A 14,503-nucleotide genomic window follows, 5' to 3' on the forward strand; every position below is an offset into this window, starting at 1 on the left:
GATCATTAGACTGTTTTTCAGCTTAAAAAGTATGTTTGAAAACCAACTGTTATGTAACGCTAAAGTGTTATCATCAGTGCAGTCTGTATCCTCATTCCTCACCTGTGAGAGCTCGCTGCTGTCAATGCGACCGCTGTTGTCTGCGTCGAAGCGTTTGAACATCATGTCCACCAGCTGCTTTCTGGCGGCCATGTTGTCCTTGTGGCCTCCGTGGGTGTTGGACCCCAGGTATCTTCTGTCATGGAGGTCCAGGATCTTGGCTTTCAGTCTTTGGTAGTCACTCAGCCGACAGTTATCATCTGCGGAAACAACAGAGGCACAATTCTTCTTTATATGTGTGGAGAAAGAATTCTGAAGAGGCAGAGAGAGAACATTACATTTTAAATTGGTAGCAGAAACCACACTGATTCAGGTGTATGATCAAATCAAAACCATTTATCAAAACCAGTTCTCTTACACTGTAAATGCTGTAGCTGTGTATGATTAAACTGTGATTAACACATTTTCCATCAGTATGAATCTAGTTGTATTGTGAAGACAAAAAAAAATCAAATTTAGACCAAAAAAAAGGTACAATGCTACACAGTATATGTTGTATTATATACTGTGTTGTATACAATAATATATACTATACTATACTGTATTGTGTAATATATTGTATGTCACATTATATACATGCCATATAACACTATAATGTGTGAATCATCATATTCATTATATATTTACTTGGACAATGCTGCAGTAGCAGCTGGTAAAATATTGTCGATTTATGAAATGTACTTCACAATTATGTTGTGTCTCCAATATCCGAAAATAAAAAACGAACTGAACTGAACTACTTGTATAAAAACAAACACCATTAAGAACTAGAATAATGAGTGTATTTATATACACTCATGAAAACTAGAATCTAGAGTGTATCCAGTATTATCAGTGGCACAATAAGAGACCCGGGTGATGTTCCTGAAAGCTATAGCGAGAAAAGAACATTTCAATCAGGCATTCTCACAGAAACTGCCCAAACAAATATCCTCATGTCAACCTCCTGTCAATCCTCCAGTCAAACACGAAGCAATCAACAATCAAAATCTGTCCCTGCCAGAGTCAAGCACATAACCCTGATAGGAGCCACAGACACCATGATTGTAGGTACAATCAATGCACCATCACAGCCTCCACATCAAAGTAGACAACGACATGAAAAGGTTTTGGGGGAGTGAGTCAGAGCAAAACAAGGCAACATAATGACTAGCTGCACTAGAGGGTTTACACATGTCCTATCAGTCTACTGGTTGTTAGGATGTGGAGGGGGTTTCCATTGCAAACTAGAAAGTTGTACTCCATGAAGCCCAGATCTCCCCCAGCCATTGCTTCTAAAACAAGAAACAAGAAAACAATAACTGTAGCTTACTTGAACTTGTATTTCTTGTTGGAATGGACAGTGTCTAAGCAGGGTATTCTCTTTTAGTTGGCTACAGGGGTGTAAAACTCATTGCATGTGTGGCTGTAGTTCACCTTCAATTACATTTGTTTTCTCTCTCTCTGTCTATGATCATACAGGACAATGTCTGGTTCATGCAGGATGCGGAATGAACTAGCTGGAAGACTTCTGTTTGTTGCAGAGATTGCTCCTCAATCTCAAGGGGAGAAAGGTGACATCGCTGCAACGTTCAATGATACCATTAACTTGCTCTGGCAAAATGGAAGGAAATAAATCATGTTTTGAATCTCTCTGCCAGACAGTTTCAACTTTGTTAAGAGACAATCTAAGAATCGAATGCCACAGTGGAGCCGCGGCACAGCAATGAGCTGTTGAGATCTTATTTTTGTCTCATGAATCTATCACCACATTTCCTTTAGAAAAACAACTTGAGATAATGTGTGAGAATTTCAATGAAACGTGAAAGAAATGACAGCATTCCCAATAGTGGAATGCTCAGGTCAAGAAAAAACACATTTCTAGCTAGACTATCAAGATTATTGGACAGAAAGGCATTTGAGACTTCTACTATATGATTCTCAAAGAGAAGTCACAGCCATCGCAAAACAAATTGTTACGGTTGCCTTAAACTTACATCAAGGATGCATCTCCTTCCATTTTATCAGCCTCATGTGGCTGATGGCCCTTTTCCACCAAAATAACTTTGGTTCTAGAACCAGTGTCGTTCAAGATTCTTCGAATCGTGGTGCTTTCCAGTGGTGTAAAGTAACCAAGTACATTTACTCAAGTACGCCTTTCCGACGGTTACTAACCCTATACCTAACCCAACCCTAACCCCACGCGGAAGCCAAGTAGTCGGAGTAGTGGGATGTCGGAATAGTATTTTCAATTTTCAATACTTTACTCCACTAAATCTCAGAGGCAAATATTGTACTTTTACTGCACTACAATTATTGCGGATATCAATTATTATATTATAGAACATGCATCAAACACTTTAGCCCTATTATATACGGCTATTTGAAAATAGACGATTCACAAGCTCACAAGCCTCAAAGTCTCCTACCGGATGCATTAAAGGGATACTTCACTTTCACATAAAATAAACATTTAAAAAATATATTAAAAATAAATGAAAAAAGTAATGGAAAAATCACGGCCCCCTCACGCATTAGAGTGTCCTACTAATGTGAAAGGCATGGCGAGAGAGTATGTTTTACGCCCTGTCCGTCCGTCCGTCCGTCCATCCGTCCGTCCGTCCTGTCCGTGTGTTACCAGCTAATCTCCGGCACCAAAACTGTGCACACACACTCCCTGGATGCCAATTCAGAACCTCTGCCCCAAATTTTTCACATGAGCCTGTTATAGCGCCACCAGGAGGCCAATTCGTGCAAAACCCATTGTTTTATATTACTCCTACAGATTTTATCCAAACGTCATGCAAATCGGTTCACAGTATCTCTATAGTCATGTGATCAACATGGATCTGTCAGATTTCCCATATTCCATCCTCATTGCCTATGGTTGGCTTCCAAAGTTTGCAGGATTGGTCCGTTTTGAACAAAAAGCCACAAACTATGCACGCAGCTTGCGATTTCCGTGAAATTTCACACGCACATTCCCACTAGGCCGAGGAAGAAATGCCACCAGCAGGTCTAATTTAGCAAAACACAATTTTTGGAACAAAATGCCTCAAATCATGAATGCAGTGTCTGATTGCCGTTAAAGGCATTAAACTGTGCACGCATACTCCTTGGAGGCCAAGTAAATGTCTCACATCGGCCTGTTATAGCGCCACCAGGATTTCGTTTTCTTTTTATATTACTCCTACTTTTGTCCAAACATCCGCAAATCGGTACACATTACCTCTATAGTCATAGTCAGTCCATTTAAAAAATACATATATTTTTTGGGGCCTGTGGTATATTCAGGACTAAAAGTAGCTATTAAACACGAAAATATTAATACTAGGTTGTTTTGTTATATCCGTTGGCTTATTAAGAAGTAACTAATTTCTCACTAAAATCTCACTGTGCCAGCCAAGAGGGGCTGAGTTTGCTTAACAAAAGACTATTCAGTCCTCACATTTACATTGAAAGGTGTGGTGAACACATCACCTGGAGAAGCTTCAAAGACTGAAACACTTTGATAAGGAAAACAGATGGCGGTCACCAATGTAAATAGTATAATCATGTATTCCTCTCTCTTACTGATTTCCCAGGTTAGTAAATACGACAGAAGTCATAAAAGTAAGGAATGTAAATAAGATCAAATGAAAGTTGAGCTGAAGTTTCAATTCTAGTTTGTTTGCCAGACCCAGGGGGTCAGGCCTACATGAGGCTTTGTCTGTCCCCTTTTCATCCATATATGGACGAAAACGTTTACTTACATGTCCCCCTTTTTGATTGGCCAAGCTTAGTGTGAAGTAGTTTAGAAAAGGGGACGGGGTCAGGCCTACATGAGGCTTTGTCGGTCCCCTTTTCATCCATATAAGGACGAAAACGTTTTCTTACATGTCCCTCTTTTTGATTGGCCAAGCTTAGCGTGACGTAGTTTAGAAACCATTCAGATTTCCGTCCATTCAGATTAGCAGTAGGCCTACCAGGTCCCTGGTTCCCTTGTTTATTTGACTATAATTATGTTGACATGAAGGCTAACCAGTGTGCCACTGCACTGCAGGGCAGGCACAATTAATGATGCAATAATGCTTGCATCATTTATGAATTTTGCACAGCCAATAAATTAAATGTAATGCAATGCTTTCAAACTGAGAATTGACTCGATACATCTAATTGCAATGTCATCGACTTCTGGATCAAACTTGTTTGCCACGAGGTCATGCTGTTGAAATATCCACTGGAGTTCACCAGCCCCATATACGCATAGGTCTCTTCTAACCCTCGAAGTGCATGGAGGGTACGGAGCGCCTTTCGTTACATCACCAGCATGACCACTCCAATGCATCAGGCGAGCGATGGCATTCAGGTCAGACAGGTGGCACTTACTGTGGGCAGACAGTGACCCTGGTACAGAGCTTATCCTGTTCAGAGTGGCCCACAGATGTTCGTCCGGACTATATGTGTCCTTCGACCACTCCATGAAATTCTGAATCTCTTTGTTGTCCAGCACGTGTTTTACAAAGTCTCTGGTGACCACAAAGTAAGCGCTACCTGACAACATGGGTATTGGTGGGGGGATCTTCCTGATTCCCGTGTTGGTGACAGCGTTGATATGAGTATGCTTAGCATCGGTAACGGTAACTTTGTGATGGTACTGCCAGCGGCTCTTCTTGCCTTCTGGCACGTCCTCAGACTCCAAACTGTTCCTTCCATTGAGCAGCTTCAGCGCCTGAACCATTTCTGCATTGGTCTTGATGGGGAGGTCTGCCCCGCAAGTGTTGAGCAGATATCTCCACTGGACACCGGACTCCACGAGGTCTTTCATGCAGTTTAGATCGGCTTGCACTCGAGACCAGGATGCGTAAGTAACGCTTTCTAGTTTGCTGGCTATAAACACGTTAGGGAAACAGGAAACGATTGCCCTCACAGCTTTCTGGAATCCCTCCGCGGACTTCTCGTCCACGTGCACGCAGTAGACATTCTGAGGGTTGTAAACGGCACGCAGGAGTCTCTCAAACATCTCAACATCTGCATGAATCACCATGGAGTAGGCAATGGGAAAATCGCGCTCCTCCGCACTGAGCGGCTCCGTGATGAACCCTCTGTTGTCTATGTAAGCTTCACAGTCCTTTGTCATGCTATGGTAGAAATCCTCTGATAGTCTCTCCTTAGACCCTAGAAGTTGAGCAATGTCATCATTCTTGCTGTCTCCCTGGATGATGGCCGAGCAGACAGGGAGGTCATCAAAGTATTCTTTTGGTACTCTGTGGCTAGACATTGGGGGCCACTCAGAGGTGGAATGTATCGGCCACAACTCATTGGTCTCACACGTCACGTAGTAAACAAACCAGCCCAGCCCCAGTAAAGTAATTAGAAGGACTGCAACTGCATCTTTCTCTGGTCTGCTGGTTTGGTTTCGGTCTACGGCTATGAGCCAGTCCGTGCTCTGAAAATAGCCGAAGAGATGTTGAGATGGCCGCTAGGACAAGTTTCGGTTCCAGAGATCTTCTCTGACGTTAATAAGACAAGTATCAGGTTTCAGAGATCTTCGATGCCGCTGAGGAAGTCGCTGTTCACAACTTGATTCACAGACATATATACTATATTGTGATGCCATCTATGATGTCAGTACTGTTACGTCACATTTTGTTATTGCCAGACCCAAGGGGTCGGCCTACATGAGGCTTTGTCGGTCGGTCGGTCTGTCCCTCTTTTCCTGTCCTGTCCCTCTTTTCCTCTGCACACACGTCATGCGAAGTCCGGTCATTCAGATTTCAACCACTAGGGGTCTGGCAGTACCAGGTCTCCTGGTTTCCTTGTTTTCCCCATACGTACATGACAGGTGAAAAAAAGCATAACTTTCCAGAATCAACATTGGTTCATTGGACAAAGCCAGAGTCAACATTCTTATTTCATTTTGTTAAGATGTTGGAATCAAAGGTTTTTAACAAGGGAATATTCAATATCTGGCTCAATTTTGGGGCTCTGGCTCATGGACTAAATGCCTAATTTACATATTTAAATATATAATTTCAGAAAACTTGTAATACGATAAATCATTGTCTTCATGTAAGTAATCAATTTTAATTTTGTGGTTCTTTCACCTGTCATGTATGTATGGGGAAAATAACAAAATGTGTGATAACTATGAAAAAGCTCCGGTGGAAAGGTTATCATATATTTATTTACTTATATTGACCTTATGAACAATTTTATATAGGTATGGTTTTGCCCACTCTTTCGGTAATTAAATCTTGTCTGGCTCATGGACTATAAGGATAATTTGAACACTGTGTTTGCACCGAAGGCCAAGATATGTTTTAATATAAGTGATTCATAATCATTATCAGAATCTGAATCATTACAATGTCAATGCAAAGACAAGAAGAGATGCCAGTTTGGGGGGGGGGAGAGAGAGAGAGAGAGAAGAGAGATTTTTGCTAAACAAATCTTTTGATATTACATTACAGATTGTGTCATGCCAATCGGTACACATTATCGCTATAGTCATGTGATCAAGACGGATCTGTCAGATTTTTCATATTCCATTCTGATTGGCTAAGATTGGCTTCAACGTTTGCAGGAGTGGCCCGTTTTGAACACAATGTCTCAAATCATGAACACAGCGTCCGATTGCCATGAAACGTTGCTGGCACACAATAAGCTACCTGCCCGGGCGGAGACCTGTGCTCCGAGGAGCATATTTTTCTAGTTTAATCTGTGATCGCGCTGTCCTGTTTATTTTTCATCATCAGTTTCACTTTCTGATTCCTTCAGACTCACTGGGTTCCGGTTTCATGACGCAGATTCCGTTTCCGGTTAATTTTTTTTTCCCCTGGTAATTTTCGGCCAGAATAGGGAGAGCTCCACTTCTATTTTCTATAGTCTGGGAGACGAACAGTCATCGCCGTCGTGTATCACATCGTACTTTAGGCCGATCGGCAATCTGCGAAAACGTCACATCCGGTTATGACGTATAGACTGTTTGAGGCTGTTTGGGGGGGGTCAAGCGAGTGAGTGAGTGATCGAGGTGGCTACAAATATTTGGTGTTTGGCTACAAACACCAAATATTGAAAAGAAGAAGAATACGTCATACACTGAGGGCATTGCACAACACAAGTAAACAGTATCCACGTGTTTCCTGCGTGAATGTGACAGTTCCCTAACAATACATCTGGATCCCCCTTTTACGTACATTTAATTCTTGGTTTTGGTCATTTTGGCTTTAGCAATATAAATGTATGTTTTTTCATGCTTATAAAGCTATTTGGGTTTAATTGAGATGGCGGATCGTTTAGATTACCTGTGAGCGTTCGTGCTGTTGCCACTGTTTACGATATATCGCATTGGTGTCTTCCGTCTTCCAACCTATACTGATTATTGACACGCCTGTGTATGCCGTCACGGTTCACGAAATGAACCACCGATTGTGTGGTTTCCATTCCGAAGTAACTTATTGTGTTCGGAACCAACTCATTTTCAGTCGAAACACTAGGATCTGGTTCAAAATTAGGCGGGAAGAGAGAACCGAACCGGTTCACCCCGGTGGGAAAGGGGCTCGTCTGAGAGTGGAAGAGAATTCTGCAGATTGAACTGTGTCTAGTTCACAGGATTGTCTATAATGTTGTCCCTACTACTTTAAAGGTTTCATGACATTCAGTTTTACCACATATTAAAAAGTTTTAACTAAAAATTCCACTCCAGTGATCCATGGCAGGTGTTTTTCTCTCACATTTCTAAAGCCTTTTCAACTGCAATGAAAAAATAAATCTTTGCCTGCGGGTGTCGCTGTTGAGGGATTTTGCCTGTCAATCATCGCCTCTGCTCCGCCGCCCCCAAAGGAAAGGATAGGGGTGGGGAGGGGCGAGGAGGAGAGTGGGCGGGATTAATGGCCGATGACTTCACACTCCAAGGGCCAAGCACAGATTACTTTTCAGCCTAATTATTCAGAAAACCCCAGACCACAGAAAATCCGCTGAATGTTCAAAGTTCAGATTTTTTGGGTGTAGTTGAGGTCATAAAAGCCCCAAAAAAACTAAAAATAAAAAAAGTGAAAATTAATGTCATAACCTTTAATGTCGTATGGAAAGCCATAATTACGCTACAAGGAGCACAACTGTCCAAATATAGACATGTTTGACATCAGCACCAATTGGGGTTGTTTGGGAACGGTTTCTGTGGTGTGTGACGTCAGACCATGCAGAGCCCCATCAGCGATAGAGAAAGAGAGAGGGAGAGAGGGAGAGGGAAGGGCGAGGGAGAGAGAGAGAGGGGGAAGGCAGGTGAGAGGGGGAGAGAGGAAGGGAGAGGGGGAGAGAGGAAGGGAGAGGGGGAGAGAGGAAGGGAGAGGGGAGAAAGAAGGGAGGGAGGGCCTATTTTATCATCAATACAGTAACCCAGAACATGCTGATTGAAACGTTGTTGTGCATGCATTAGCATGTTGTCATAAAAATAACCCTGGCAATGTCGGGCAAGCTGATAATTGCTGATAATTGCCTGTGTCACATATTGACACACACACACACACCTGCCTGTTCACAATCAGCAAAATGAATAAAAGATGAATGACTCAGGGGATATGAAGGGCAGCCGTCAACAGAACGTGAGCGCACACACGCACACATATATAGGTCCATACACCGCCACACACACACACACACACACACACACACACACACACACACACACACACACACACACACACACACACACACACACACACACACACACACACACACACACACACACACACAAAACATATGATTGAAACACAAATGCACGCATGCACGCACACTTGTACATTTGTATGTAGATTAATAATCTACAAAATAATACTAAATAATGCATATAATTGTGAATTAATCATTTGAATAATAATGTAACGGCCGAGAAGTGCAGCGCCCCGAGCCGTACAATACCGTCCCAAATTATTGTTTTTGGTTATCTCTGTATTTACCCATTGCTTCTGCTTGGGCAGCCAACATGTTACAATGCTGCAAACTGCATGAGTTCTGCCTTATACTGTAGGCGTCATAGGGAAATAAATAATATTATGCAACAGAGGTGTTGAGATGTGGAGTGTGACATCTAGTGGTGTATGTGTACGGTCAACAGAATTATAAATCAAGGTGGCAACTGGCAACCAATATCTAGTCAATTACTTTTCTACTAGTGCTGTGCACAGTTATTCCACCAGAGGGAGTGCCACAAACTTTATACATTGCCTACTCAAAAGCAGTTATGTGTAATGGGTTACCTGAAAGTCTTACGTTGATTAGCCCTATTGTGAACATCAAGTCCACCACAAAGAGCTGGCTGAATAGCAGCTGGATCAATAAGTGGGGTTGCAGAATCCATTTAGAGTATCCATGTTGCTATTTTTAGGTGTCTGTATGAATGTATTTATTATTGATTGGATTTTTCATGTCTCTGCTATCAATCAATCCTCTTCTGCCATGTCCTTTCCTGTCTTGCTCTCAGCTTTCCTATCGTCTGTCTCAACAAAAGAACATAACAGCCTACTAAGCGAAATGGACTGTCCACTCTCAGTTTGTAAATTACTGTGTGTCAACAGGTCTTACTCTCTAATCCCTCTAAGGTAGAAATGGCATCTCTGAGTGCTTTCTAGTTCCTACTATTAATAATGAAACCATCAGCAACTGGAGGCAAGGAGATTTGATGACATGTGTTGTATTGTTCCAAGTAATGTGTCATGTTTCCATTAGAGGCAGACAAACCCGCTTGATGACAGATGTCACGGCTGGAGACTGTCTGATGCCTGCTCAAACTCGGAAGTGGAAATGCCGCCATGCCACCGGGCAAATTCTGCCCAGTTTGGACTGGTTGTCTTCCCCACCAGCTGCTCTGGCGGGTCACCAGCTATTTGGAAGGATCTATTCTATTCTGCAAATATATAGTTTGTTGGTAAAATTGTGAAAATCTACTTAGTTAATGTCATTTTGTGGATAAACCGGGTGCTGTGGCCAGTTGGCACAATGAGTTTGTTTCCTGCAGTGGAAATGTCATTACCCTGCAGGAGAGAGGGCCATGTGGGCTGCAATGTGACACTCATCATCAGTTAGTCGTGTTTTGACAAGGCTTGGTGCCAGGCCTGCTGCCTGCTCACAATCAGCACAATGAATAAAAGATAAATGACTCGGGGGATATGAAGGTCAGCCGTCAACAGAACGTAAGCTCACACACGCACGCTCACTCATATATACAGGTCCATAGGTCCTACTGGACACACAAAAACAAAAAAACAACTAATTTTTGACGGACGCACGCACAGATGCACACGCACACACAGACACACAGACACACGCACACGCACACGCACACGCACACGCACACGCACGCACGCACGCACGCACGCACGCACGCACGCACGCACGCACGTACGCACGCACACACTGGGACTGTGTGAGTCTAGTAAAGGTAAGCAGAAGAGCTGCAGGGTTTTATTTGGATAAACTCTGATCACTTGCCAACATGATGCCAACATCATTTACATGCTGTCCATGTGCCTGTGCTGCGTGGAGACTGGCAGGTAATCACCTGCAGTATGTCTGCTTATCAACAGACAATGATGTGATGATGTGCATTGGACAAATACATATTTTATTCACTGTTTTATGGACAGTAATAAACTGGCAGTTGGAGAGCTGAGAGGGAGATGTACTGTCGGAGAGACAGACAGTAGGAAAGCTACAGTGTAGGAGAGACAGACAGTAGGAGAGACAGACAGTAGGAAAGCTACAGTGTAGGAGAGACAGACAGTAGGAAAGCTACAGTGTAGGAGAGACAGAGAGACCGTAGGAAAGCTGAGTGTGAGACAGACAATAGGAAAGCTGAGAGGGAGACTTTGTAGGAGAGACAGAGAGACCGTAGGAAAGCTGAGTGTGAGACAGACAATAGGAAAGCTGAGAGGGAGACTCTGTAGGAGAGACAGACAATAGAAAAGCTGAGATGGAGACAGTGTAGGAGACACAGACAGTATGAAAGGTGACGGGGAGACTGTGTAGGAGAGACAGACAGTAGGAAAGCTGAGAGGGAGACAGTGTAGGAGACACAGACAGTATGAAAGGTGACGGGGAGACTGTGTAGGAGAGACAGCCAATAGAAAAGCTGAGAGGGAGACAGTGTAGGAGACACAGACAGTATGAAAGGTGACAGGGAGACTGTGTAGGAGAGACAGACAGTAGGAAAGCTGAGAGGGAGGCTGTGTAGGAAAGACAGACAGTAGGAAAGCTGAGAGGGAGGCTGTGTAGGAGAGATGGCCAGTAGGAAAGGGAGACAGTGTAGGAGAGACAGACAGTAGGAAAGCTGAGAGGGAGACAGTGTAGGAGAGACAGACAGTAGGAAAGGTGACAGAGAGACTGTGTAGGAGTAGGCTGCACTAGCTTTCCTGCTTTTGTGTATAGAGGGGCGGGTTTAAAATCAGCGCGGAGAGAATGCGCCTGATCCTATTGGTTCACCGATCTGTCCGTCAGCCCCCGCCCCGCCAACAAAACATTACGATCGACGCCCACTGCACTCTGGTTGGTTGGGGAAACGAAACACTTCCTATACCGGGTACACCGACGCGCTGGTCCAGGCTTTTATTTTTTAGCAAAACTAAACAATAAAAGCCTGGAGATCGAGGCTAGTGTAGGATAGACAGCCCGAAAGATGAAGCTCATGGCGGTTGTAAGAGATGAGGGAACCGTATTAATCATAAAAATATGTGTTCTACTGAAACCAGTGTCATGCAGTGGGCTGGACCAGTAGTTCTCAAGGTGGGGTCCGGGGACCCCCGGAGGTCCTTGAGGGGGTTCCAGGGGGTCCCCAGCAAAATTTGTTGAAATAGCATCAAAATCAGTTCAACCACTTCAACCCTATTCTATATTTCGGCATAGTGTTGCACAAATCAAGTTGGGGGTCCTTCAAATGAAAATGTTTGAGAACCACTGGTTTAGACTGTGAGGAATATGGTATATCAGTGATAAAGCAAAGACTGAATGGTCAAAAAGCATGTGAATATCAATTCTGGTGCTCCAGGAAAGGCTGTCTGAGACTTTTGTATGCTATGGATAATTCTGAAAGATAAAGTTTGACAAAGAGACATTTGTTTATAAAAAAGGTCTGTCTGTCTGTCTGTCTGTCTGTCTGTCTGTCTGTGGTCTGTGTGTAAGTATGTTTGAAGCCAAAAGGTGTGAGAACCACCGTCATAAGATGATTTAGATAGCCTGACATATGTACACAGTGGATAATCTTACATTGGATCAGCCTATACCTCGCACAAATAGATGAGGAGTGAACAAGATGCAGAATGTCATCTCAGACATCATCTGGGATTTCTTCTACCACAGTAGGTCATCCTTCCATTGATTTTTCATATTCTGTATTGAGGTGGGATGTAAGGGCAGAATTAAATATTAGGCACTAGTAGTTGACAATGGAGTGGGTGTGGATTTGACAATACTATTTTCAGAATAGGAAGAAAAATAAAAATGTAGAAGAAAAAGGGTATGAACAGCAGTTAGTGAAGCCGGTGTAGCAGATATAGCTTCCATTAAAAGCCTTTTAATAATCACAAACTTGTACTCTATTATAACTTGGTTTTGGAGAAGAATTGGGAGGAAGTGAGTTTTAAAAGAAATGGAGAGATGGAAGGGCACTGCGTATACAAAACCCCAAAGGAAGAGTAGGAAGTGCAATCTATCCCAATGTACTACAAAATGACTGTAACACTGTTCAATCCTGGCCATGTTGGATGTTTTAGAAAACGTTTGATTGCCTAACAAAGTGGCTGATGGAGTAGACAGATATACAAACAGCGACATAACACATTTAGCAGGTTTGGCTAGCGGTGTGGGTTGATTTCCTAGAGGGTGAGGTTAGGGGTGAGGGTGGGGGTGAAGCGGGTGGCTGTCGCAGTTTGTTTTCACCATCTGGGGTTTGACTGCATGCCGACCTTGTTTATGACAAATGGTTCCGGCGTCGGCGGGACCCTGGAGATGCTAAGTGCCTGGCTGGGGTCCATAGAGAACCAGAGACCCCATTGCCTGTTATTAATCGTCATGAAGAGAGGGAAATCATTTGCGGGTCAAATCCCTGCCAGGAATGGAAATACATGGCAGATCAGGACCAGCCCCATATGAGCTGTATTGATCCGAGAACAAGTGATGAAGTACGTTGGAATCTATTTTTCTAAACAGGGTCGGAGGGAGGCTGTTAATGTGAGTCCGGGACCATCAGACAGAGATCAACACCAATATTAATCATTACATTTAATCATATTTGACACGTCCTTAACACATTGAATGCCAGTCGCGTAGATCTACGCGAACCTATTTAAAGCCGCAGCGTGCCAGTCGCGTAGATCTACGCGAACCGCCGATTACCATTGAAATTGCCCCAGGTGCACTTTCCAATTTTTTTTTATCCATTTCCGTTTCCGGTTTCCGGTCGGAAACGGAATTATTCGGGTTCCGGTTTTTTCGATCGTATCCGCTTCCTGTCTGGGATCCTGTTTAAAACTCGATTTTCTCGGTTGTTGTTTTTCTCCTCGCTGATCACTGTTTAGCGTGGATCGGCTGTATCTTCAAGATGGCGGCTCGCATTTGGAAACTGTTTTCGCTGGCCGTTTCTCACAGATCCGCTGTGTGTTTAGAACCAAATGAACGCGCACTTTTAACTTATTTAGCGAGGTCTGTGGCGACATGAAAAAAACAACAATAAAACGCTGGCACTGGTGTGTACATTATGAGATTAAACTCTGGCATGGAATGTGTTAATAAAACATGTTTCATGGCGCAAAATAGAAAACAAAATTTGTATTCATAAATATAACACAGGAAAAGGTCATCCCATACGCTTGTAGATTTATTACAATATTGTAACCGTCAGCAGCTTGACATTTATGTCATTGTAGCTGTGCATCTGGAGACCTTTTCTTTGTTAAGAATGCAACCACATTATGTCTGCTCGACGGCGACACAGGTGTGCAGACACTATCCCTAAACCTAGCCTGGGATCGATACCATTTTCGGGTTTCTGATCCGGTCAGAGCGGAAATAACTTCACGTCATCATTACGTCATCAGGTGGCCGGAAACAACGACCGGAACCACCGGCGCCGTGCATTTCCAAAATGATTCCCCTAGTTAAATTGATTTTAGTTTGGTATAATCGCGGTGTTTCTTTAGGTATAATAATCGAGACTAAACTAATCGATTTGCATTATGTGGGGAACAAAAACTATGCGACGCCGACCAGAAACAACCACCGGAACCTCAACCGGATCACATGGCTAGTTTTAGAACGAATACCAGGCTTTCCTCCGAGGTGGAAAGTCTGGTGACGCGAGGTTACCCTAAACCTAACCACTAAATGCCCCCAACCTGACAGACATGCAAGACATAATGGGCGTTGTATTCAAACTCAGGTTCTTGCAACGCAA

The 14,503-nt window shown here is 43.3% G+C and overlaps 2 protein-coding genes across 2 annotated transcripts in view; both read right to left on the bottom strand.

Moving 5' to 3' along the window:
* The window catches only part of fstl5 (follistatin-like 5), a 173,355-nt gene that overhangs the window by 81,449 nt on the left and 77,403 nt on the right, over window positions 1-14,503 (bottom strand). Inside the window, exon 5 of the mRNA XM_080416855.1 lies at window positions 103-299. Within this exon, the coding sequence (XP_080272981.1) occupies window positions 103-299 (197 nt within the window). The remainder of the gene's footprint in view (window positions 1-102; window positions 300-14,503) is intronic.
* Window positions 4,184-5,338, bottom strand: LOC308076328 (beta-1,3-galactosyl-O-glycosyl-glycoprotein beta-1,6-N-acetylglucosaminyltransferase 3-like; the record flags this gene model as incomplete). The annotated part of the gene is made up of 1 exon (XM_080416565.1): window positions 4,184-5,338. One exon carries the CDS (start codon window positions 5,336-5,338, stop codon window positions 4,184-4,186), a length of 1,155 nt encoding a protein of 384 aa, XP_080272691.1.

This window comes from Gymnoscopelus braueri (genome assembly GCF_963280865.1).
Source record: "Gymnoscopelus braueri genome assembly, chromosome: 20".
In the NCBI taxonomy this organism is placed as follows: Eukaryota; Metazoa; Chordata; class Actinopteri; order Myctophiformes; family Myctophidae; genus Gymnoscopelus; species Gymnoscopelus braueri.